The sequence below is a fragment of the Nyctereutes procyonoides genome, unplaced genomic scaffold (genome assembly GCF_905146905.1).
Source record: "Nyctereutes procyonoides isolate TBG_1078 unplaced genomic scaffold, NYPRO_anot_genome, whole genome shotgun sequence".
NCBI classification, from domain to species: Eukaryota; Metazoa; Chordata; class Mammalia; order Carnivora; family Canidae; genus Nyctereutes; species Nyctereutes procyonoides.
In genome coordinates, this window is record NW_026575035.1 from 13,180,642 (window position 1) to 13,207,784 (window position 27,143).

Consider the following 27,143-nt stretch of genomic DNA (forward strand, 5'->3'; position numbering starts at 1 on the left):
GAAAGGATTGGACTGGTAATCTTAGGGTTAAGTATATTTGCAAATATTAGGAGCTGGAAGTGATAGAGCATTACAGTTAAGTAGCCTTAAAGTAATTTCCACTTCTTCCTACCACTGCTTCTATTTTCTTGGCTACAAAAATCAATCAATATTTCATGATTATATGTAAGTTAAGATTCAGTGAGTAAAATTGGATTTTATGTCCAGTGTTATTTGAAAAATGGATTCTTGATACCAATTCTGGCTGTTCCAAGGTTCTGAGCTGTATTCTAGGTAGGCAGATTTGTTAAACAGCTGTATTATCAACAAAGCATTATTATTTTCAGAATTCAAAGATTTCTTATAGAGAAGGACACTTAAATTGCTTATTAATAAAATAATAAAACTTTTTTCCAGTTACATTGTTGTATGAAACTGTTATAATAGCAGCTATTTATGGTTTCTATAGATTCCTATTTGATATATTTGTTATAAATTTATCAATTGTTATAAAATTGTTTTACTGTGTTCTGTAACTTTTGAATATTTGTTAAACAACTATTTCTTGAATACCTATTATGTGGTAAACACTTAGAAGAGCTGGGGAGAGAATAATGAACAAAATAAAAATTCCTGCCCTTATGGAGCTTAATTTTCATGGAGTGGAATGTAAATGAAATATTATTGGTAATTCTTTTCTAAAAGGAATAGAGAAATATCTTATATTTGAAAATATCCTTGAAAATCCTATCAGTTTAATATTTGTGTAAGGATTTTAACATTCTAGAAATTGTCTCTATAAACTCTCTCATTTTTTAGTTTTTCAACACATGCCCTGGAAATGAACAAATCAATATAGATAATCCTTCATTTACATCAACCCCTATTTGTGGGCAGAAAGTTCTCATTACAACTCCTCTTCACAAGGAAACTACTCCCAAAGATCAAAAGGAAAATGTAGGGTAAGTATTAAATAATTGTGTTAGCACAATTTTAAGAATAAATTAATGAGGTGCCTGGCTGGCTCAGTCAATGGAACATGCAACTTTTGATCTTGGGGTCATCACCATAAGCCCCACGTTGAGCATAGAATTTACTTAAAAAAATCATCTTGTTTAAAAAAATAGTTTTTTGTCTGTTTATACGTATATCCTAATCTCTATTCATATAGGACTTAAAATTGAAAAAAATCATAAAGAAAAATTATAACCTCATGTTTCATTCCTACTGACTGAAAATCAGCTAAATGTAATGAAAAACTTTGATATGAAGCGAAATAACATTTTTAGTACTTTTTTTCTACATACATTTGTCTTTTTCTATTTTAAGGTGATTGATTGGAGTAAGAATTAGTTTAGGCAACATACTTTGAAATAGTCCTGGAATGTTTAAATAAAGCATGTGTATATGCAAGAAAAATTTAGTGTATACTTTTGTCATGAGTGTGCCTTCCTTAACGCTTATATAATAAAATTTTGACTATAATATACATATCTAAATGATTGGCTAGGTTTAGAACACCTACTATTAGAAGATCTATATTGGGTACCACACCAAGAACTCCTACTCCTTTTAAGAATGCGCTTGCTGCTCAGGAGAAAAAATATGGACCTCTTAAAATTGTGGTATGTATGCTCTTTTTATTTTTAAGAAATATCTTGATTTTAATAAAAGTGTTTTTGATTTTTATCCTTTTTTTCACATTTAAAAAAGATGTTCACTGAATTGATAAAATTTTATTTCTTGATTTATAAATTTGAATTTGCTGTGTTAATCCTTTTCCTTGACTTATAAATAAACCTTTGCTTGGCTTGTTTTGAATTCATGCCTTTTTTAATATTATGTCATCTAGAGAAAGCAAATCAAGTGTCAGTTGAACCCTTTTCTAATACTAGAACCCACCTTTTAGTAGTTTCTGTGGTAGTTACCTGCAGTAGAATAAAGTAATTTTAATATTTTGATATATATAAGCACTTTCCTTTTTTTTTTTAATTTTTATTTATTTATTTATGATAGTCACACACGGAGAGAGAGAGAGAGAGGCAGAGACATAGGCAGAGGGAGAAGCAGGCTCCATGCACCGGGAGCCCGACGTGGGATTCGATCCCAGGTCTCCAGGATCGCGCCCTGGGCTAAAGGCAGGCGCCAAACCGCTGCGCCACCCAGGGATCCCCTATAAGCACTTTCCTAATAATACTTAATGAGTCTAATTGATTAAGATACCTCTTTAAGGTTCATTTTACTCTTCAATCAGTGGAGATCATAAAACACATCCCAGCGGGTTATTTCTGGAGATTAAAAAAAGATAGTAGAAATAAAGGGATTGGTGCTAAGTTTCAAGTAGTATGTACTTAGTTGCTGCTCTTGTTATTTTAATAATCATGATAGCAATAGTAGTTCATAAATGGAGGTGGGAAGTGTTATCTGTGTTTTTGCATATATAGTTAACTTTGAAGTATGTTAGATGAACTATGGACATTCTAATTCCAGGCAGATACAGATTTCTGACAAGTAGGTTTGTTAGAAATAAAATATTTATTTATTTATTTATTTATTTATTTATTTATTTATTTATTTTTAAAAAGATTTTATTTATTTATTCATGAGAAACAGAGAGAGGGGCAGAGACACAGGCAGAGGGAGAAGGCGGCTCCATGCAGGGAGCCCAATGCGGGACTCGATCCTGGGTCTCCAGGATCACACCCTGAGCTGAAGGCAGGAGCTAAACCTCTGAGCAACCCAGGGATCCCAGAAATAAAATATTTAAAAAGATATATTGGTCTAAACTCTAGGGGAGTTTAATTATGTTCCTCTATTTTTAGTCATATTTTGGGTAGATTCATTAATTCTAGTTTGCTTGATTTAATTAGTTTTCTACCAAAAGGAATGTCACACCCTCAAATCTTCTGCTCTTTCCTCTCTTTCTAAAATATTGGTTTAGAGGGTGCATAGTAGGATTGATGAAATCTTTTTGTCCCCTAGCTCTATAGTCTGCTGTGAACAATTTTATTCTTTTTAGTTCTCTAGACTTTTATTTGCACATACACACATAACAAAAGTGAGATCACACTTTATGTACTATCTTAAACCTTTTAAAAAATTTTTAAGAATAAATATGTATATTTGTATCCCATAATTTTTGATGTTTGATATTCCATTGTATGGAGTTACCTAATTGATTTGACTAATCTTTCCAGTGTTTTGCTTTTCATTTTAAAATGCATCGTTCAACAAGTATTGATTGAGTGCCTACTAGGTGCCAGACACTGGGCTAGGCTTTGAGGATGTAATGTTGAACATGTCAGGTATGTTGTCTGCCTTCATAGGAGTGTGTAGCCTAATTGGGAGCTAGGCAAACAATGATTTGAAGGCATTTAAGAATTCTACAGTGCCTCAGGGTCATTTGTTCAACATATAAATTGAATACAAATTGTTATTTTAATACTAGTGTGTGGGAAATTAGGTTTTAAATTAAGTCCCTATCAGTTTGTTTTCATTTGGGAAGAATTTATCCATTGCCCAAACAGATCATTTTCATCAGCAATTTAAGATAAAAAGAAAGGAATGATTTAGTAATTACAATTTCTAAAATATCCATATGCTCATATATCTGTTTGCAGCAAGCTGACTTTTCATTCCTCCTGTTCCATCTCCAGTTATTATTTACTGAGTACCTACTATATGCTAACCATTTACTTTTCTAATGTATCTTACTTTGAGTCACATGCACTTCTTAGAGACGGCTCTGAAATTTTAATCTGGTGTGTCTTAAATATCTATTGCTTTCTTAGTAACCATTGATTTTTCTAATGTTTGCTGAAAATCACTCAAAAGACTAAAAACTCTGAAAGTCCTTTAAGTAAAAATCTAAATTTGGGTAGTATTAAACCTGAGAAGTATTACAATATATTACAATATTCTTTGTGAAATATAATCCTTAAAACAAAAGCTTCTGGGCATTACATAAAAATACTGACATAATTTCTGCATGTGTCAGGCTGTAGATGAGAGCACTAAAAATTCTGTTTCCATTCTTAAAGTTTTTGTAAATGCTGTGTAATCTCATTTATAAATGAATGTTATTCTCTCTAGCTTTGTTGACTGGGAATATAAGCTGCTGGTTATTCTGTGCTGTCAATTTGTTCTTTATTTAGTGGCACTGTGATTGTTTATTTTAAAGCAGATCTTGGCTATGGTAGGGGTTGTTTGATATAATTAAAAACATTTTTTCCAGCGGCGCTTGAGTGGCTCAGTTGGTTGAGCATCTGACTCTTGATTTTAGCTCAGGTCATGATTTTAGGATTGAGAGGCAAGTGGGGCTCTGCACTGGGTGTGGAGCCTGCTTAAGGTTCTCTCTTTCCCTTCCCCCCCACCCAGGCTCCCATGCATCCTCTCTCTTTCTAAAACAAATCGTTCTGACTTATGCAGTTGACTTAGCTATTTGATAGGAAGCTAGGTAAATAATATTTTGATACTATTTCAGTATTTAGCCCACACTCAAGTTTCTTTCATATAGACACACATGCACACCACTTCTTGAAAACTGTCTCATCTCTAAGCTTGAGGCTAGGTGTACAGAGATATATACAAAGATGAAAAAGACGTGCTTACTGCTCTTAAGTAGCTCACACATCTAGTGGTAAGAGAAACATGTTAACTAGTAACTACATACTATATAATAAGTACAGTAAAAGAATAAGGAGAACTAGTATAGTCCCAATTTGTTATGTATTTCTTATTTTTTCTATTTTTATATAAAAAATATTTGGGAAATAATCTCTTATCTGTTTAATTCTGAGGCTCCTGATTGAAGCAGGAGCTACAGCAGTTTCCCCTGAAGGAGAAAGCCTAGAGTGAACAAAGTGCACACTTCATTCAGTGTTTGTAATGCTCAGTATTATTTTTGCCATAAAACTGATTAGTTAATTCATTCAACTTTAAGTATCTATAGGGACTCAGAAAAAACTATACCAATAATAAAAAAGTATAAAAGATGAGTTTCTATATATGGGGGGGAAGGGAATTGATATAAAAGACTCTTTAACCCTTTTAAAAACAATTTAGTCACAGCCACTTGCCTTCTTGGAAGAAGATATTCGGGAAGTTTTAAAAGAAGAAACTGGAACAGATATATTCCTCAAAGAGGAAGATGAACCTGCTTACAAAAGCTGCAAGCAGGAGGTAGTCTTTTAGTATTATTGTTAATAAAAGTCTTTATTTTAAAAATAAAAGTGACTTTACCATAATGCTTCTATTGTAACTTATTCATTCTAGCATACAGCTTCTGTAAAGAAAGTCAGGAAATCACTAGTCTTAGATAATTGGGAAAAAGAAGAACCAGGTACTCAACTATTGACTGAAGACATTTCAGACATGCAGGTTTGTGAAGAATTATTGTTGTTACTGTGATTGCTATTGTTGTTGTTAATGTGATTGCTTTAACTCCTACTGGTTCTTGTTTCTTACCCATTGTGTTATTAGCTCATTAGAGATTCATAGAGAGTTACCTTTAGCATTTATTATTTTGCTTACTTCAGAAAGAAACTATTGACTATAGAGAATATTTTATTTATTTCCTTCATTTTTATATTCGTTTTGTTTTTGAGAGGAGGTTACTCTTTTATGTATGATATCAAAAAATGGTAGTTCTCAAAACTTTAAATTTCAGTATTTATCTTTGGTTAATTTCTGATTTAATTTTACTACATTACTAGAAATTTCGTTGGAGCCAAAAGCTTTCTTGGAGGGAAATGAACAGGGCTTCCACTACCACTTACTCAGTAGTCTCTCTATTTGTCTCCATTTTTGAATTAGTTATTTTCCTCTTCTTTTTTCTCTCTTAGTCAGAAAATATATTTACAACATCTTTATTAATGATACCATTATTGGAAATACATGACAATAGGTGCAACTTGACTCCTGAAAAACAAGATATAAATTCAACCAACAAAACATATACACTTAATAAAAAGAAACCAAACCCTAACACTTCTAAAGTCACATTGGAAAAGAACCTTCAGGTATGAATTTGTAAGTTTCTTTCAGTGATTTTTGTTGTTGTTATCACTTTGTTCAGTTATCACTTTGGACTTACTGATCACAAGTTATACTTTTTCTTTTTAGATTCAAAATCGACTATAACAGTAACTAAACATTCACCATTATTTTGTCACTCAAACTAGATTTGGGTTTTGAGATACTGATTCATCAGGGCACATATGAACTAAACAATTGAAGTTGTGGCCAGTCTCATCTGGTGATTTCTTAAGCACAATTTCATTTTTAAAGTTATCTAAGTCTCCTTCTGGCCTCTCTTCTTCTATAACAAATATGTGTAGCCCTAATTGCTATCTTGAAAGGGTAAGTGGTTGGAAGCAGTTTCAGCTTGATTTTGTTGGTATAATTGTTTCCAGTGAACTTTTTGGCTCAAGTTGTAAAACAAAATTCTTTTTTCCATTGCTCTGCAGCCATTATGTTGCTGTAAATGAAGCCTGGAAATTTTTTTACTATGTTATCTTAAGAATTCAACCCAGTTAGTTTGAGAGTTCATTGAGGATGAAGTTCTCTTCTTTAGACCACAGCAACAGCAGCACTAGCATTCTTGACGCTTAAGCAGTTCTTGAAAACATCTTTGGCAATTGGATGTGGCCACCCATCTCTGTCTTTAGCTGCTGCCCTTCAAAGAGCCATGTAGCATGTTCTCTTAATCCGTATTAAATGGTTTGATTTCCCAGTGTTTAACACAGAACTTTTCAGGAAAATAGATTACATAGCAGATCATACCTAAAATGTAGTAATCTTTAAATCTTTTGCAAAATTTTGAAGAATAAAGACTGACATTTCTTTCCATGCTAAGACTGAATTGAGGGGGTTGTGGTTAGAAAACTTAATAAACTGCCTCCACAAATCTATGAACAAAGTAGCTAAAAAAATGGATTTTAAAAAATTGATCATAAATATTTAAGTATTTTTAAAACATTGTTTAATAAAGAGAATCACAATGCCATTATCCAAACATGTTTATAGTGATTATTTATCATTATCTAGTTGGTTGAAATAATTGACTTTTAAAAGTGTCATTAAATAATAGCGAAAGGGAATATAAGGGAAGGGAGAAGAAATGTGTGAGAAATATCAGAAAGGGAGACAAAACATAAAGACTTCTAACTCTGGGAAATGAACTAGGGGTGGTGGAGGGGGAGGAGGGTGGGGGGTGGGGGTGAATGGGTGGCGGGCACTGAGGGGTACACTTGACGGGATGAGCACTGGGTGTTATTCTGTATGTTGGTAAATTGAACACCAATAAAAATTAATTTATAAAAAAAATAAATAAATAAAAGTGTCATTAATTGTAAAGTGGAATGGATAGTTATTTTAGTAATTTTCATATCACTATTAATATTTCTTTCATAGTCAAATTGTGAATGGGAAACAGTGGTTTATGGAAAGACGGAAGACCAACTTATCATGACAGAACAAGCAAGAAGATATTTGAGTACTTACACAGCTACCAGCAGCACTTCAAGAGCTCTCATACTGTAAACGTTATTAAAATTGATGAAATTCCCTACTTTCTTACTGTATCCTATACTAAATTAGGTTGCAATGAAATTTTTGTCAATTAATTGTTTTTAAAGTTTTAATACAGCCCTAAAATGGTTTACATCTTTTTTCATATTGGGGAAGCAGGAAGCCCAGCCACTTAAGTAAGGGGTAGGTAATTTCATGGTTAATTTTTTAAGAGATGAGATTTAAAAAAATTGTTTTTAAAGAACAAGATCAGAAAACCATATTAGAATGTTATGGATATCCTAAAAGTAAATTCTCACATATTTTCTTTAGAAGATATATGTTGCTACTCTCTTGATGCTGCAGTTTTGTTACAGATAGGTTTATGAGTATGTATGATTTTTGAAATTAGTCTATGTATGGGAAGCACACGTGGTTGTATGAAGTACTTTTGCCTACGTGCTGATTTACTTAAGCTACCATTTACAAAGAAATACAGTGGAAAGAAATTAAAAGAAGGAGAGAAAGTTGCACTACTAATTTTTGGTATTTTCAAAAACAATAAAATTAACTACAGTGTTAAATGTATTTATTTGAGCATAGTACTAAAAACAAAAAGCATTGAAAAAGGTTTTTTCCCTTATTAGTAAAGAGTCAGTATTTTCTTCATAAATCTCAGAAAAGCTGAGAGTTTTGTTGAATGTATTGTACAGTATGTAGGAGCAAGACTTTGTAAATTGGGGAGAAGTCTTTTTATAATTTATTTTCATTTTTAAAGCTTAAATGTAGATATTTATACCTATACAGGGTGTCTAGAAGCCAGTGTTGTTTCCTGTTATTTACAGCTAACATAAAGAACAATTTTGATGTTTAAGTATGAAATATGAAACAGTAAGTTATAGCTGCAAAGAATACAGTCTCTATACTGTATGTCACATCTACCTAAATATTGCACTATGCCCTTTAAATCATGTTGGTTATAAAATAGTTCTAAAAATGTACTAAATAATAATTTAATATTTTCTTTTAAATTATATGGGGGGGTCATATAAATTAATCTGGTGATTTGTATATGTGTTTGAAATTTTTGCATTTTGTTTAAACAAATAATATGGTACTTTGGTCCCTAAAAACAGTCTGCACTTAGAAGTTTATTGTATTTACTCAGTGTTTCAGAGGTAGAGAACATTATCTTTTATTTATAAAAATATTTTGTCCTTTTATAAATGTTTTGTGTTTCTCTACAGGTTACAACAGTTGCTTCAGTTGCCTGTTTTAGGTGTTTGCACTTATTTCTTTTTGAAAGAATGTCTTTATTTGCTTTTGTGTAGAGATTTTATGTACTTTTTTTTGAGACATATAATGGTGTGCTGTCAACTTAAACACTGACAGGCAAATAGAATTGTACACTGTAGTTGTAATTATTTATAATTGACACACTCTCTCCCTCTCCACTCCTGAAGTATGCTGCTATAGAAAATAGCAGAATCGGCTTGCTGCTATGAGAGAAGGAAAGAGCCACCACCACTTGCACTGTGTGAAAAGGTAAAAAGCAAATGATGGCAAGTTCTCAAGTTAGCTTAATGGAATCAACCATTACCAGGCAAATTCTTGCAAATGCCAAAATACTATGCCTTAAAACAAAGACAGCTTAAGATTTTCTGATGTTTTTATGTTAATAGAAATGGTAATACTAAGTATTTTAATGCCTAGCTCTTGAACAGTAGACATAAAAGGGTTTTAAGCTATTTAAATCCACTTGCTCATTTTTGCATATTATATGTAGTGAGAAGTGAAGAAAATGTGTGGTACTAAGATTATGCCTTGTTGATAACAAATGGATGAACCAATTTGAATCTTCTTAGTGTGTTTGTTAAGTCTGTTGATTGCTTCCCAATTAGTGAACTTCTCACAGAAATATCACTTTATAAAACCAATGATTGTAGCAAAATCATACTGGATCATTTCAATTTCAGTTACTTTGAACTAATAGCACATAATGGTTTTTGTTTGTTTGTTTGTTTGTTTGTTTGTTTTAATGTAGCCCATAGCCCTTAGCTGGTTTGGATGTACATAGTTTCCAGTCACCAAAGTATATCTTGGAAGAGCTATATTTTTTTAAAGCATAATTTTTCTTGAGCATTAAATTATCCCAAGTGTAATATATTGCAGATAAGCCTGGGCTTATTGGACATAGTACATATTTGGGTTGGTATTGGTTGAATCCTTTAGTTAACTGCTTTGTTGCTTTTTGCAAGAAGATTTTTAATCTTAAACATGTCAGGCATCTTAAGTCACCTTTACACTGTTGTGTTCATTTGAATTTCTTTCAGTATGTTACAAAAATGCCAGACATACATGTAGCAGCCATACTTGCATGGAAACTGACTACACATATATAATACTGCATTTTGTTGTAAGGTTTTCACATTAATACAGCAATTACCCTGACTAAATTGAGTTTTTTGATGTATGGGAAAACTTTCCATTGTAAGAGAATCTTGCATACAATGTTGACTATTAACATCCATAATAAAGCATCTGTGTACAAGCTGACTTGGCATTCCTCATTTCACTTTGGTTTTGTGTTTATGGTATTGATTGAATCCTTAAGGACTTAACCCAACTTTTTTTTTTTAAGATTTTATTTATTTATTTATTTATTTATTTATTTATTTATTTATTTATTTATTTATTTATTTATTCATGAGAGACACAGAGAGAGGCAGAGACATAGGCAGAGGGAGAAGCAGGCTCCTCAGAGGGAGCCGTATGTAGGACTTGATCCTGGACCCCAGGATCACGCCCTGAGCCAAAGGCAGACGCTCAACCACTGAGCCACCCAGGCATCCCTTAACCCAACATTCTGTTCTTAGACTTTTTTTTCTCCTTTAGAACTGTCTATACAGTTGATTTTACCTGTTAATACAACTTGACTTCCTTATCAAATTGTGTAAATAATTATACAGTCTCTTTCAGAGCCATATTTTCAACTGCTTTTAGATATTTCCATATGACTCTTATGTTAATACTTTAAATGCCACATGTTCTCTTTTTCCCAATTTGGATCTACCCCTCCTTTTCTCTCTCTTAGTGGTGTTGCCTTCCCTTCCATCACCCATTGAGAAATCTCCTGCCTCCCTCACCTCCCCAAATAGAAATCTGTTGTAAATTATCTACCTAGGGATACCTGGGTAGGTCAATGGGTTAGGCACCCTGTTCTTGATCTTGGCTCAGGTCATGATCTCAGGGTTGTGAGATCAAGTCCCATGTTGGACTCCATGCTCAGTGCAGGTGTCTGCTGAGATTCTCGCTCTGCCTCTCTCTCCCTGTGCTCTCTCTAAAAAGAAATACATAAAATCTTTTTAAAAAGTTCTTAGCCTGTCTAAAGCCATTGCTCTAAATCTATTCCTTCATCTCTTACTTGGATTGTTGCACTAATTACTCTAATTTCCATTCTATAGAAATATGAAGAAATTGTGCCAGTGACATCAGGGTGTCACCTGCAAGGCCAAATGGTCACCCAGTCAGGTCTGCAGTATTACATTGCCTCAGTGAATTCGTCACCATCTAGATTTTACCTTTAGCTTTTTAGGCTTAGAAATCTGATGGGTTAAACCACCAAAAATGAGTTTACCCTTTAGTAGAATGCTTATCTCGAATATGCAAGACTGACACATGAAACTATTAATTTACAGTGAAATACTCTGCAAAAGGACGAGGTACATTCTCTTATGTGAAAGCATAAGGAAACAAATATAAAAATTGTATATATCTGATCACATCTCTTCTGTTCAAAGATCTTCCATAGTTGTCTGTTGCCTAGATAAAAATAATTCTCCACTTCCTAACCTAGACCTGTTGGATCTTCCAACAACATATATGTGTATGCTTCAATCTCCATGCCTGTGTTAGTAATATTTTCTCTGCATGATTGCTTTGCTTTGTCTCAGCCTGTTAAAATTTTACTCATCCTTGATGGCACAGATCTGTGAATCATTTCCTGATTATCATAGTGCTTCCATAAAACTTTCCCCCTAGACTTTGTTTTGAAGAATGGGAATTGCTATTTATAGCTCCTTGTCTAGCATGGTGCTTAGAAAAATCTCAGTAAGTGTTAAATTGAAAGAATTTTTAAAAATTAGTCATGGCTCTATCAGAGAATATTAGCCATATTTTACACAACAGATTGATTATAAATAGTTTTGGCTTCTATCTACGTGAAACTAGTTTTACTTTATTGTCAATAAACTATTATTTTGTGAAAATCTTTTAGCTCACTTTATAACCACGTAATTTCCTGCTTGGTTTATGCATCTATAGAGTAATAGACTTGTCCACCAATCAGACCTTTAATTATAATGTAAAACAGATGGTATTTTTTTTAAAAGATTTTATTTATTAATTCATGAGAGACGGAGAGAGAGAGAGAGAGAGGCAGAGACATAGGCAGAGGGAGAAGCAGGCTCCATGCAGGAAGCCTGATGTGGGACTCAATCCCAGGACGCCAGGATCATGCCCTGGGCCGAAGGCAGGTGCTAAACCACTAAGCCACCCAGGGATCGCCCAGATGGTATTTTTTGAAGAGGTACTTCCCACTCTGTGAAAAGTGAAAATTTATTTTTAACTAGTGGAGGTAAAATGAATCAAGTGAGTTTCCATTGGAACATTATACTTTCCCCTTCCATGGTGCTTTTTTTTTTTTTAAATGATAGGTATGGTCAAGAATATGAAATATGTCAGCAGAAAGCCAAGTGTACCAGGAGAAAAATTACTCATAGCTGACATGTATTGTCGAGAGAATGTTTCTGAAAACTTTTTAGCATCTTGGCATTAGTATGTTAAAAGCTGTTGCTTTTGAGCAAACTCAGTATTAAAAGAAGTGTACTATATATACTACCCTTATTTCTGAAGGTCTCAGATCTGATGTGCTTATGCTGTCATTTTAACTGTAATTTTGCTAACCATACCTCAAAAGATTGGATCAAATTCTGACACAATTTCCTAAGCCTCAATACAGTTAGCACTTATTTTATTTGTTCAGCTAGCAACTAATACTTAACCAAGTGTTTACAGTACCTGGTGCTTGGTAATGGGGGATACTATGGTAAACAGGACATGACCCTTCCCTTAAGGAAGCTGATATTCTAGAAGGGGATCCAAATAAGTATGTAATGGCATCTCTTAGGCTGAAAAATGAGATGGATCAAGTAGTCAAGTTTCCTCTTATATTTGTAAATACTCATTTGGAAATTTGGGCGTTGCCTAGATAGTGTGAATTTCTTTTCCCCACATACTATGGAGAATTGGTTAGCACCACCCAGGGATCTTGCACCACCCAGAAGTTCACAGCCTGAAAGTTTGAGTATGGCATAGCAGCTGGAGCCATGTGCCAGTCGCAAACATGTCACTTATTCTTCCTGACAACTCTATTAGGTAAACATTGTTATAATCCACTTTTGTGGATATGGAAACAGGCTTAGGTTAGGAGACTTGTCCAAAACATACAGTACAATGTCCAGCTGGAATTTATTCAATCATCTGAGATTTGGGTTGATTCTTTAAAATTAAGCATAAGGGTGAGGAGTACAGAGTAGATGATTTCATTTCTATAAAAGTACAAAAACAGGCAAAAATTATGCTATTAGAAGGTAGTGGTTACCCTGGGCAGGAGGATTATTAAAAGGAGCCTTGAGGAAGGGGTCTTTTGGAGTGCTACAATGCTCCATTTCCTGCTGTGGTTGCTAATTTTGTGGATGTGTTTTAAGTTTGTACAAATCCAGGCTCTTCTGTATGTATGCACATTATGCTTCAATAACAAATTTTTTAGAATTAAGCTTTGGTTGGATAGTGGAGGGAAATAAAAGTGCTCTGCCAGAGCAAAATGTAACAAATGGTCCTCACATGGTTCCCTTCATATGCTTATAAGAGTCTACAAGAGTTATGCACTCAGCGGAACTTCTCACTGTTCTTCTCTAGCATATATTGAGCTCATTTCTTCTGGTAAAGTAAATTTATGCAAGATTTCTACATGAAATAAGTGAATATTTCCTTGGACTGTATATGCCAAACATAGCAAATTTTTATTTTAAGACCTTACTCCACTCCATTGCATGAACTCTTTACTCAAGCCCAACTAAACAGTCACAGTTCCCCATAAATACTCCACAATTACATTTTTCAACTTCTGCTCAGCCTCTTGCTTTTACTCCCACCCCACTGAAATGTCCACATCAAGTTACTAGTAACCAAATAACCATCTATCTCATGTGGTCCACTAGGTGCTTTGCACCTTCTGAACTGCATTTCTTTATAGCACAATGTGTTACTGTCTTTTCAGTGTTCGTGTTCTCTTAACCAGCATTCACTTAATTCACTCATCTGATTAACCTGCATTCCTCATTCCCAAATTCTCAAGTTCCCTGTCACCAAGGGCTAGTAGGCTAGTAGACCTTCTCTAGTTGACTAAACACTTTTTGTTGAACAATGAATGCAAATATTGATAGATGAGAGAGCTTCTACATTTTTTAATATATCCAAAATATTTTAACATTTAATATACCTTATTAATAAAGTATTTTACATTCTTTCCACCACTCCTCAACCCCTGCTACATTCTATGTCTTTGAAATCCACAGTGAATTTTACACTTAAAGCACATCTCAATTCAGACCTGCTACATTTGAAGGGCTCAATAGACATGTGTCAAGTGGCTAGTACCCTGGGCAATGGAGTTTTAAATCACTAGGAATTCACAGAGAAAACGTTCTGTAATTCAGAGGAAACACTACCTATTTCAGGCCACAACAGACCAACTTAGTAAATTACAGCCATTGGAATCCTTCCTCTCCACCTTCCTTTCACCCTGGGTCTTTTTAAGTTCATTCATTTAATACCAATTCTCCTAGCTGACCTTGGGACATGCCTGTCACAAGCTTCAGTTTCTTCATTAGAAAGATAGAGGTCTACTACCTTCTTGACTTCTATATTACTGTCTCTTTCAGTGGATTGTAAGCTTTCTGTAGGAATGTATCCAGCATTAGCATACCACCTGGAACTATGCAAAACACAAAGGATATAGCAGTGAGCAAAAACAAGCAGCCCTGCCAGCATGCTTAAATTCTTTTTTTTTTAATTTTTATTTATTTATGATAGTCACACAGAATGAGAGAGAGAGGCAGAGACACAGGCAGAGGGAGAAGCAGGCTCCATGCACTGGGAGCCTGACGTGGGATTCGATCCTGGGTCTCCAGGATCGTGCCCTGGGCCAAAGGCAGGCGCCAAACCGATGCGCCACCCAGGGATCCCCATGCTTAAATTCTGAGAGGGGAGGTAGGACTCCAAGTGAATAAAGGAGAAAAGATGGTCCCTTGAAAGGTTATGACCAAGGAAACTGATGTGTTTTCCTCGGGAGAAAGTTATGTGTGAAGTGAGATCTAGCAGATGGATAGGCATGAGGAAACTAGGTAAGGAGAGAAAGGCCCTATGGACGGAGCAGGCATTCCATATTCAAAGACCCCAAAGCCGGAGTGAAATGGTGAGATTGGTAGAGGAGGACAGTGCAAAGAATGCTCCTGAAGAAGTGGACGAGCCCTGGTAGGCCATATATTCCCTGGGAAACAGTGTGGTGGAGATGAGCATGCAGGATGTGTGTTGGGGAATCAACACCTGAGGAAGGGAAGGGAGCAGGATTGGGCAGAGGGAGAAGCTGGCCACAGTGCTGTCTCGATGAAGACGTTGGCCAGCTCCATGGGGAGCTCTGAGGCTCAGGTGGCTCTTCAAGATGTCCCAAGTTAGGTGAGGAGACCAGTTCTTTCCAACCCAGGGTCTCTTATTGGAAGTGGGCTGTACCAGGAAGGGGGCCTGCCCTTGGGTGAGGACTCTCCTCACAGAGCAATTCATTGACTTCAGTTTCTTTTGTGGAGCAAGAGGCAGGGTCATCTGCTGAGAAAGACAGGAGGAACTGATGGTGTGGGAAGCACTGCCAGAGATGTGAGGAGAGGAAAGAATGTTTAAAACAATTGTTGAGGAAAACAGGGAAGGAATTTGACTAGGGAAACACAGTAGAACTGCCAAGAAATGATGAGGACTTGTTTTGGCAAGCATGAGTTCAGGCCCTCTGCTAGGTCCATAACGATGTTTTTGTGTTAATTAAGTCCCACTTGTCCCCTCAGCTGGGGAGCATGGCCACAGGCAGGGGCCCTGAAACGATACATAGTGATACACATCTGCCTTGCCCTTGGCATCCACTGCTGGGGCCACTTGGTCCAAGGCATCCGCAGGAGCAGCAGACAGCATTTCCACTTGCCAAACGGACACAGCAGAAGGACTGAGAGGCAGGGTTAGTGTGGAATATTATCAAGAAAGCTGGTTTATAGAATAAGCAAGATAACCTCAATTGGAGGTCACTTTGCCTCCTCTGAGTTTCCATTGCACTTTATCTGTCCCCCATTTGTAGTTGTAATTACTTTTGTCCTTTGTTAGAGCTTTTTGTGTCTGCCTTGGCTCCTCTTCTAAATTTGCAGCTGAGAGCTCCAGCTCCTAGTGTGCCCTCAACAAATATTTTTTCAATGTTCTGGAGAACTGTCTTCTGGTTTTGGGCTCACCTACAGTGACTTGATTTATAGCTTAGTCGAGTATTTGTTAGTGGAGGAGAAAGGGAGCCTGGATCCACACCTGAGGTTCCTCATTCATTCATTCACTCGACTGATATTGATCATGTTCCTACTATAAACTATTAAGGATAAACCAGACCTGGTTCTAATTATGGAATTTAATGTTTAGTGGGGGGAATGTTTAGGGAAAGAAAAATTCTTCCTCTATCTTTCATGATCTTCCAGCTGGACTAAGCATTAAATTTACACAAGCTGGATTAACAGAGAAAAACCCAAAGTTTTATTATGTGTGCACAGAGTCTCAGTAATAAAATCTGAGACCTATGGGCAGCCTGGGTGGCTCGGTGGTTTAGCGCCGCCTTCAGCCCAGGGCACGATCCTGGAGACCCGGGATCGAGTCCCACATCAGGCTCCTTGCATGGAACCTGCTTCTCCCTCTGCCTATGCCTCTGCCCCTCTCTCTGTGTGTGTCTCTCATTAATAAATAAATAAAATTTTAAAAAAATCTGAGACCTAAGGAAATTATCAAAGCAGTCAGTTTTTATATATTTTAGACAACGAGACAATAAATCTGTGAGGAATTGATAAAGAAAACAGGTGTTTCAGAATTTTAATTAGTAGGGAATTCTAAGTAAAATTAAAGCTGAGATAGTTGATTAGAAAAAAATAAGATTTGTTTCTACAGTTTTCTTGGCTTTTAAAGTCCCTATCTCTGGTAATAAAGATGGCTTTTTACTTCTTAGGACAGGGAGGGTATTTTTCATATGGAAGATTTGTTTCCTGCTTTTAGGGGGACAGAAGAGGAGAGGAGTATCTTCGCATCATCTTTTTCTTAAGTAACTTTTATTTAAAACTATCAAGATGGGGCAGCCCCAGTCACACAGCGGTTTAGTGCCGCCTGCAACCCCGGGGTGTGATCCTGGAGTCCTGGGATCGAGTCCCACATCGGGCTCCCTGCATGGGGCCTGCTTCTCCCTCTGCCTGTGTCTCTGCCTCTCTCTCCCGCTCTGTGTCTCTCATGAATAAATAAAAAATAAAAAAAAATCTTTAAAAAAATAAAATAAAACTATCAAGATGTAAAAGGTGCACATCTTGTGGTGTCCTGCCCTTGGCCCCTACAGTGGGGAGAGAGACACACTAAACAAATAATCACGCTAATGAGTATATAACTACAAACCAGGGTAAGCATTCTGAAGCAAAAGAATACAGTGTTTTATGGAGGTCTATCACAAAGGGCTCCAGCTATTTGGGTGGTTGGCCAGAAAAGATTTTCCTCAAGAAATGATGCTTGAGTAAAAGAATCCTCAGCTGCAGAGTGGGTTAGAGGAAGAAAGATAAAATATAAGAATATGAACAGAATGAGGCTAGGAATATTTATTGGTTGGCATTGGCTATCCAGGCTCTATGCAATCTTTCAACAGGACAGGGTTTCTTGGCTTCTACTGCATCTGCTAAAACAATGCATTTCAAGATCAAGGTTACAGCTGCTGGGGATGAGGATGCAAGGCTGGATTTGACCTCTGTGTCTTTCAAAGTCTGGGGAGGGCACAAGAACTATGGCACCTGTTTGGGCAGTGTTGGAAGAAGGAATGCCAGCTCTTAGGACAAACCCTTTGATCTTCTGCTTCTCAATTAGCAACTGTAGCTACTTCTGGCAGAATCCTCCCCTACAAATGTCTACAATCTGTCAATATAGCTGTGTTGACTCTGGAAAATCAAACCCAACATATACGATGAGGGCTTTATCAGTTATTATAATTACCAAAATATTGTGTTTACTATTAAGTCCTACAGGAGTCTGGAGTTTATTGAAATAGTATTAAAAAAAACCTCTGAAATGACTTAAATGTATGTAAAGGCAGTTATTGGGGAAACTCTTTAAAAACAATGTAATGATAAATAGTCTTCTGGATTTTCCATAGGTAGATTTTTAACTTCGAGTTTGGTTGGTTTCTTATCAGCCAGTTAGCTCTTGCGCCCATAATTTTGTCATTTCTGCTCAAGAACTATCAACTCATCCTATTCAAGTCACTGTGCTCCATTATTTTGGATAATAGAAGTTTGAAAGAGAAAGATCTTAGATATCTCTGTGAAAAATGAAATTATGACACTACACTGTGCTTTATTAGTTTCCTATTGCTGCTCTAACAAATTACCACAATTTATTGGCTTAGAACAGAACATCTTTATTATCTTACAGTCTGGGATTCAGAAATTTGATCTTAGTTTCATTGGATGAAAATCAAGATATGAGCCTTCATTCTTTCTGACTTTGTGGGAGAATCCATTTCCTCGAATTATCTCACTCTTAGAGGCTGCTGTATGCCACATCTCATGGCTCTTCCTCCATCTTCAAAACCAGGAATAGTGGATGGTGTCTTCCTCATGACACATCTTCTGATGTTCCTCTTTCTAGCCAAATCTCCCTCTGTCTCCTTTGTGATTACTCTGGGCCCATGTGGAAAATCCAGGCTAATTTCCCCACATCATGACCCTGAATTTAATCACATATGACAACTCCTTTTTAGCATGTAAGGTAACATGCTTAGGAGTTCTGAGAATTCACACATTGACATTTATGGAGGTCATTATTCAGCCTCCCACATTAGGTTATCACAGTAGTGTTTGGCAGAGGTGTGTCCATAGGCAAATTTTGATTAGTGGGCTCAACATAACATATTAACTACATAATGCTCAGAAATTGTAATCAATGAAAGGAAGCTGTTCAGAAGGCCCCTTATAAGGTGAACTTTATCTTAAAAACTTCTTTTCCCCCATTACATTATTTTAGTTTCATTCTCATTTGTCACAATCTTTTTTTTTAATGTTTTACTTTTTTTTTCTTTTTTTTTTTTTCTTTATGATAGTCACACAGAGAGAGAGAGAGAGAGGCAGAGACACAGGCAGAGGGAGAAACAGGCTTCATGCACCGGGAGCCTGACGTGGGATTCGATCCCGGGTCTCCAGGATCGCACCCTGGGCCAAAGGCAGGTGCTAAACCACTGCGCCACCCAGGGATCCCCACAATCTTTTTTTTAAGCATGGATGAAGGTTTCTCTACTGTTTATTCATGTATCCAATAAATAGACGTTCCTTATATGTGTATGTGGGAAGCATTCTCCCCAGGCACGGGGTTGGGCACACTCTTCTTATTAGGAAGCACCATTCATCAAGCTACAGTGATGTTAACAGATAAAAAGCCAGATCAGCTCAGCCTAATGTTTGAAAAATATAGGAACCAAAATTCAAGATATAGAGAAGAAAACGATATTGAAACTTTGGGAAAAGCAATAGTAGGAATTAGCACAAATTTCTCATACCTTTGGGCTGGAGTGGAAATTGGTGGGCCAAGTATCTAATGAGAGGTGGAAACATGAAGTTTACCATAGAATCAAAGTTGATTAAGTAGATATATTTTTTCCACTTTTATATATTTAATTTAAAATCGGAGGTCAATTCTAGCTCTTAAAGAATGCACAATTATTAGACATTTACTTTCAGTATTTAGGGAAATTTCCTTAGAAATATTCAGTTATCTCCAAATATATATATATAAATTTTTTTTTAAAGTAGGCTTCACACAGCATGGAGCCTAATGCGGAACTTGAACTCATGACCCAGAGATCAAGACCTGAGCTGAGATCAAGAGTAAGATGCTTAACCAACTGAGCCATCCAGGTACCCTCTCCACATATATTTTATTATTTATTTATTTTTAAAAGATTTTATTTATTTATTTATTCATAGAGAGAGAGAGAGAGAGAGAGAGAGAGAGAGAGAGAGAGGCAGAGACACAGGCAGAGGGAGAAACAGGCTCCATGGAGGGAGCCCGACGTGGGACTCGATCCCGTGTCTCCAGGATCACGCCCTGGGCTGAAGGCGGTGCTAAACCGCTGAGCCACCCGGGCTGCCCTCCACGTATATTTTAAACATATACTCTTTTAAATACAAAAGAGAGGGGGGGAGGGGCAAGATGGCGGAAGAGCAGGGTCCCCAAATCGCCTGTCCCCACCAAATTACCTAGATAACCTTCAAACCATCCTGAAAATTTACGAATTCGGCCTGAGATGTAAAGAGAGACCAGCTGGAATGCTACAGTGAGAAGAGTTCGCGCTTCTATCAAGGTAGGAAGACGGGGAAAAAGAAATAAAGAAACAAAAGGCCTCCGAGGGGGAGGGGCCCCGCGAGGAGCCGGGCTGAGGCCGGGGCGAGTGTCCCCAGGACAGGAGAGCCCCGTCCCGGAGGAGCAGGAGCTGCACCAACCTTCCCGGGCGGGCGGAAAGGGGCTCGCAGGGAGTTGGAGCAGGACCCAGGAGAGCGGGGATGCCCTCGGGCTCCCTGGGACACTAACAGACACCTGCGAGCGCAGGAGAGTGCGCCGAGCTCCCTAAGGGCTGCAGCGCGCACGGCGGCGGGACCGACCGGAGCAGCTCCAGGGAGGGAGCTGCAGGGCGGGAGCGCGAATCCAACAGCGCAGGCCCCGGAGCACAGGGCGCCGGGACACAGCCCAGGATCCGGCCTCCCCCTGGGACAGGCAGAGGCCGGGAGGGCCCAGGACAGCAAGGACGCTCCTGCCCCGAGCTGAGCAGATCAGCGGCCCCGCCCCGGAGCCTCCAGGCCCTGCAGACGGAGAACCGAGAGCCCCATAGTTCCTGCCCCGAGCCCCGTAGTTCCTGCGGAGGCTGAATCCAGGCTTCCAGAGTTGCCATAGCAACTGCTGCTGTTCCTCCTGGGGCCCCACGGGGTAAACAACCCCCGCTGAGCCCTGCAGCAGGCAGGGGCAGAGCAGCTCCCCCAAGTGCTAACACCTGAAAATCAGCGCAGCAGGCCCCTCCCCCAGAAGACCAGCTGGACGGACCAGTGATACTCCTCCGTGTTCCAATACAACTTGTTTTTGGCCACTCTGCACTGAGCAAAATGACTAGAAGGAAAACCTCACCTCAAAAGAAAGAATCAGAAACAGCCCTCTCTCCCACAGAGTTACAAAATCTGGATTACACTTCAATGTCAGAAAGCCAATTCAGAAGCACTATTCTACAGCTACTGGTGGCTCTAGAAAAAAGCATTAAGGACTCACGAGACTTCATGACTGCAGAATTTAGATCCAATCAGGCAGAAATTAAAAATCAATTGAATGAGATGCAATCCAAACTAGAAGTCCTAACGACGAGGGTTAACGAGGTGGAAGAACGAGTGAGTGACATAGAAGACAAGTTAATGGCAAAGAGGGAAACTGAGGAAAAAAGAGACAATCAATTAAGGGACCATGAAGACAGATTAAGGCAAATAAATGACAGTCTAAGGAAGAAAAACCTACGTTTAATTGGGGTTCCCGAGGGCGCCGAAAGGGCCAGAGGGCCAGAATATGTATTTGAACAAATCCTAGCTGAAAACTTTCCCAATCTGGGAAGGGAAACAGGCATTCAGATCCAGGAAATAGAGAGATCCCCCCCTAAAATCAATAAAAACCGTTCAACACCTCGACATCTAATAGTGAAGCTTGCAAATTCCAAAGATAAAGAGAAGATCCTTAAAGCAGCAAGAGACAAGAAGTCCCTGACTTTCATGGGGAGGAATATTAGGGTAACAGCAGACCTCTCCACAGAGACGTGGCAGGCCAGAAAGGGCTGGCAGGATATATTCAGGGTCCTAAATGAGAAGAACCTGCAACCAAGAATACTTTATCCAGCAAGGCTCTCATTCAAAATGGAAGGAGAGATAAAGAGCTTCCAAGACAGGCAGGAACTGAAAGAATATGTGACCTCCAAACCAGCTCTGCAAGAAATTTTAAGGGGGACTCTTAAAACTCCCCTTTAAGAAGAAGTTCAGTGGAACAATCCACAAAAACAAGGACTAAATAGATATCATGATGACACTAAACTCATATCTGTCAATAGTAACTCTGAACGTGAATGGGCTTAATGACCCCATCAAAAGGCCCAGGGTTTCAGACTGGATAAAAAAGCAGGACCCATCTATTTGCTGTCTACAAGAGACTCATTTTAGACAGAAGGACACCTACAACCTGAAAATAAAAGGTTGGAGAACCATTTACCATTCAAATGGTTCTCAAAATATACCCTAAAAACTATAGAACACTTCTGAAAGAAATTGAGGAAGACACAAAGAGATGGAAAAATATTCCATGCTCATGGATTGGCAGAATTAATATTGTGAAAATGTCAATGTTACCCAGGGCAATTTACACATATAATGCAATCCCTATCAAAATACCATGGACTTTCTTCAGAGACTTAGAACAAATTATTTTAAGATTTGTGTGGAATCAGAAAAGACCCCAAACAGCCAGGGGAATTTTAAAAAAGAAAACCATATCTGGGGGCATCACAATGCCAGATTTCAGGTTGTACTACAAAGCTGTGTTCATCAAGACAGTGTGGTACTGGCACAAAAACAGACACATAGATCAATGGAACAGAACAGAGAACCCAGAAGTGGACCCTGAACTTTATGCTCAAATAATATACGATAAAGGAGGAAAGACGATCCACTGGAAGAAAGACAGTCTCTTCAATAAATGGTGCTGGGAAAATTGGACATCCACATGCAGAAGAATGAAACTGGACCACTCTCTTGCACCATACACAAAGATAAACTCAAAATAGATGAAAGATCTAAATGTGAGACAAGATTCCATCAAAATCCCAGAGGAGAACTCAGGCAACACCCTTTTTGAACTTGGCCACAGTAACCGGAGAAGGACAAACAGTGTATGTTCTCATTCATTTGGGGAATATGAATAATAGTGAAAGGGAATATAAGGGAAGGGAGAAGAAATGTGTGAGAAATATCAGAAAGGGAGACAGAACATAAAGACTTCTAACTCTGGGAAATGAACTAGGGGTGGTGGAGGGGGAGGAGGGCGGGGGGTGGGGGTGAATGGGTGACGGGCACTGAGGGGGACACTTGACGGGATGAGCACTGGGTGTTATTCTGTATGTTGGTAAATTGAACACCAATAAAAATTAATTTATAAAATTAAAAAAATAATAAATAAATACAAAAGAGAATTTTAGTAAAAGAAATCTTGGGAAGTAACAGCTATATCTCACAGTCTATTCTTTAAAATTAGTTAACTTGTTGGGGTGCCTGGGTGGCTTAATTGGTTAAGCGTCTACCTTTGGCTTAGATAGTAATCTTAGGATCCAGGGATGGAATCCTGAGTCAGGCTCCTTGCTCAGTGGGGAGTCTGCTTCTCCCTCTCCTCCCTGGCTCATGCTCTCTCTCGCTATCTCTGTCTCTCTCTCAAATAAATAAAATTTTAAAATAAAAAATAAAATAAAATAAAATAAAATTAGTTAACTGGTAATTTATTTCCTTTCTCCAGTACTGAGAGGTGGTATGCAGCCCATTTTCCTGTTCCTTTGTCCCAGATCTGCTTGTGAGATCTTTTATAGGTTTGTTTCTCCTACCCACATTGCACTTTTTCCTGATCATCCCTTCTTCCATTATTGTATAAGAGGAAGGTTGCTGAACTGAGGTTGGAGTAGCTGTAATTGTTGAATCATTTCTTTCACAAAGGCAGGACTAGTACCCAAGGTTAATTGTTTAAAATGGAATGAGACACCTGGCATCTCTTGCCTGTTTGGTTATTAGCACCTCTCCCCACATTGTGTATTATTTCACAGGTACCCAATTAGTCCCTGTTTGCCAGAGCCTGTGGGATGTCGGGTAAAAAGCAGCCATATGAAAATGGTCCTTAGAGGAATCTATGTTGTAAACTGTGGAATAAATGACTTAGGGACAACTTTCAGAGTTTTCGTAGCATTTTGGGAAAGTCAACCCCAGCAAAGGGGACCTTTCCTGGTGAGGAAGCAATAACAAGACATAGTTAATTGAAATCTTTATGGGTTATTTACAAGATAAAAAAGATTGTGGCAGAGTCCCAGTAGTATGAAGAAAAGCTTTTCTATGTTGTCTAGTTTGGATTTCCCTTTATGATTTGTAAAAGCCAGATCGCCAAGTGTCTCTCTCTGATAATATAGGCCACCAGAGAGGCCAGCCCTGAGCAGTGTGCCCCTCCAGTGGGGCGTGAAACAGACATCTCCAGGCTTTTGTTCCATAAGCAGACCAGCTTGGGCAGGAAATTCATCTGAGACTGCTCCAAATTGGAAACTACAAAGTTATGAATGGCCCGTCTGCTCACAGGCCAGAGCCGTTGAATCTCTGGAGTCCTATAACTTTTTGTAATTGCTTCAGCACATCCAAAAACAACCAAAAACAAACAAATAAACAAAATGAAACAAACTTCCAAAGCGAAATCCCAAATCAGATTTTATTAGGCATTGTTTTCAGAAGAAAAAGTTAAGGAGAAACTCCAGATAATGAGTTGCTTTACCCAATCCCTATTTTTAGCCAAAAATTACTAGAGAAGGATTTGTAAAGAACTAACAAAATCTATTAGTCTAAAAATCCATTAAAACTGACACAGGAAAGGTATAGATAGTTGAAAAATGACAATAATTTAACCAAAAGTGAAATAGTCTCTGTGAAGAGCAGGAGCAGCGTATGGAGCAGTAAGTAGCCTCCACCTCCAGATCATTGGCATTTGGAGAGTAATAACCAGCCTGTGTGGTGCTGCATGGATTCCAATACTGATTTCTGTGTTATTTCGTTTGGTTCTCATAGCAATCTCTGCAGGTGGCTATTATCCATTTTATTGATGAGGAAACTGAGGTCCAGAGAGGTTATGCAATCTGCCCAAGATCATAATGGCAGATATGGATTTACTGCAAAGCAAATGAAACTTAAGCTCTATGGCCCCCACTTGCAGGTCCCTTGTGAGTTCAGGAGTTGCATGGCATGAGGGGTAGGAGAAGAAGCCAGATTATAATCACCGAGCATTTCTGTATAAGCGTATCTGGTAAATTGCCTGAGGAGAGCTCAGAAGAAAAGATTGAAATCTCCAAATCTCCAAAAATGTGTTGTGATTTCCTTTTTCATTCCAAAGAAATATTTAATTCTTCTCTGAATTTTGTATTCTTAAAGAATCCCTTCCTCCCAATTGGAAAAGCTTTGGGTCCCATAGGTCTATTATCTGCCCCTGTGGATAAATGATAAGAGGTAGAGCTGCATTTTGAATTTGGGTCTTCTGATTCCAAGACCTGTTCTATTTTTAGACTATGCAGAAACACAGGAACGTATAAATAGAATGTCAGGTGAAAAAATAAAAGCAGGGTATGAGAAGTATAATTGTAGTAATGTAAAATTTTTGTGTCTGGTAAGAAACTGAAAGGAAACACTTTCAAGCTAGCAGTGGATATGTTGGAATTTGTGGATTAGGAGAGGTCCCCCCCACAAAATTTTCTGAAATGGTAAATTACTTTATTTTATTTTATTTTTTAAAGTTACTTTAATAGTATAGGACAAGACTGGAACTATAGAGGAATTATTTGCATTTGAATTTTTTAGTGGTTTAATGAATTGCAGGATTAGTTGTTCAAATTTTAAGTGTTGATAAAGCAAGGCCAGTTTACCAACAATTGAATTTGTGAATTCAAATTGCAGCAAGTAGTTTATTTTTTCTCAAGGTATTGGTATATGATTTATATTATCTTGGTAGAAGTAATATTGAATTTGACTTCCAAACACCTCTAGGTTGGATTTCTTTCACAGCATGTCTTGATGTTCACTTAAATGAACATGCTTAAATGAGTTTTCTCATTTATGAAGTAGAGCTAACATTGCTTATCCCTCCTCTACATCTGTTATTTGGAGGTGGTGAAACTGGACAGGGGGTCAGAAGGCCAGGATTCTCATCCTATACTTGACATCAGCCTTGGTCAGTTAACTTGACCTCTCCAAATTACAGTGTCCTCTTTCATAAAATGGGAACCTCTGAGATAACATAAAATGAGATAATAAATGGATATATGCTTGTCAACCATTGAATTGCCTACAAAAACAAAGGCATTCTTGTTGGCCAAATGAGCTATTGTATTATTACATCAGGAAAACAAGTCATTCTATTTTTTTTCCCTAGACAAAGAACTTTATTAACCTTGTTTCCAACTTTATTCCCAGGCTTCTTCAGCTTAATTAGCTGCAAAGAATGAATTGTGTATAAGTAAAAACTGAAAAGAGCTGCAGTGTCCAAGGGGCTTAGGTTTAGGCTTAAAAATATTAGAGATCTAGATTTTATCAGATCCATGAACAAAATTTTAAAAAGCAGTCATAATATAAAATAGCAGCTCCCAGAAACTTTTTCCAAGTTTTATCTTCTTCAGAAGTTGACTCAGTTCAGTTTGCTTCATTCTTGGAAGCTTCATCAAAATTCTCCACAAGATCTGGAACTTCATCATCATCATCATCCTCTCTGGTAGCAAGTGGTGCTTTTCCATCCACGGATTGTTTGGGCAGAGCTTCAGCCAGTCTTCTTAAACTAGTCAGACTGTCTGCACCAAACTGATTTAAGATACTGGGTAGCATTTCTGTCAGCTGCTTTGTCTCAGCATGGCCTGTAATGGTGAAAGCGTTCGCTGCCAGTGATGCCTGAACTTTAGGGTTGTTAAAGTGGATCACTGTTCCTTGGTTTGTGAACATATTCACTTCTTCAGTACCAGAGATATTGTTTATCCCTAACTTCTTTAAGGAGAACTGAAGTTTTTTATCATCTGCTGTAGCTGTTCTATGAACCACTTTCTTCTTTTGGTGAGCACTCCCTTTCCCACCAATACGCACTTGTTTGGCGAGTTTGGTGAGTTTCTCCTGGTTCATGATAATTTCTTTCATCTTGTTGGAGCGGAAATGGAACTGTGCAGGGGGAATAGGGTTGGTGCTCAGGGGGTCTAGGGTGGACCAGATGAGATTAGATGCATACACGCAGGGATGCAAGATGGCCAAAACAAGTTATTCTAAATAGAAATCCTGCTCAAATTCTCAGAGTAGGTTGTCCAACTAGCAGGGGCAAGGATAATGATGAGGGCAGGAAACCCTATCTGTCTCATGCACTACTGTAGTTTGAGTATATGGTGCAGTACTTGACATATAGTAAGTGCTCAATAAATTTTTGTGGACTAA

At 37.7% G+C, this 27,143-nt stretch overlaps 2 protein-coding genes across 4 annotated transcripts in view; one reads left to right on the plus strand and one right to left on the minus strand.

Moving 5' to 3' along the window:
- The window catches only part of MYBL1 (MYB proto-oncogene like 1), a 37,855-nt gene extending 27,811 nt beyond the window's left edge, over positions 1-10,044 (plus strand). The window contains exons 11-16 of one of the 2 annotated variants that reach the window (XM_055318447.1): positions 799-941; positions 1,490-1,604; positions 5,044-5,160; positions 5,254-5,358; positions 5,823-5,999; positions 7,393-10,044. In XM_055318447.1, the coding sequence (XP_055174422.1) occupies positions 799-941; positions 1,490-1,604; positions 5,044-5,160; positions 5,254-5,358; positions 5,823-5,999; positions 7,393-7,521 (786 nt within the window). In that variant the 3' untranslated portion in view covers positions 7,522-10,044. The remainder of the gene's footprint in view (positions 1-798; positions 942-1,489; positions 1,605-5,043; positions 5,161-5,253; positions 5,359-5,822; positions 6,000-7,392) is intronic. The other variant, XM_055318448.1, reaches the window with a different exon arrangement.
- Positions 10,045-26,363: 16,319 nt separating this feature from the next.
- On the minus strand, positions 26,364-26,855 carry LOC129505376 (transcription factor BTF3-like). 2 transcript variants are annotated; one of them, XM_055318397.1, is made up of 2 exons: positions 26,471-26,855; positions 26,364-26,410 (listed from the first exon to the last, which is right to left on the minus strand). In XM_055318397.1, exons 1-2 carry the CDS (start codon positions 26,853-26,855, stop codon positions 26,364-26,366), a joined length of 432 nt encoding a protein of 143 aa, XP_055174372.1. The 2 variants fall into 2 exon arrangements, with proteins under 2 accessions (XP_055174372.1, XP_055174370.1); XM_055318395.1 differs by having other exon boundaries at positions 26,364-26,855.
- Positions 26,856-27,143: the final 288 nt, after the last annotated feature.

Coding starts and splice junctions, on each gene's coding strand:
- LOC129505376 (XM_055318395.1), bottom strand. CDS start 26,855: ATGAAAGAAATTATCATGAACCAGGAGAAACTCACCAAACTCGCCAAA.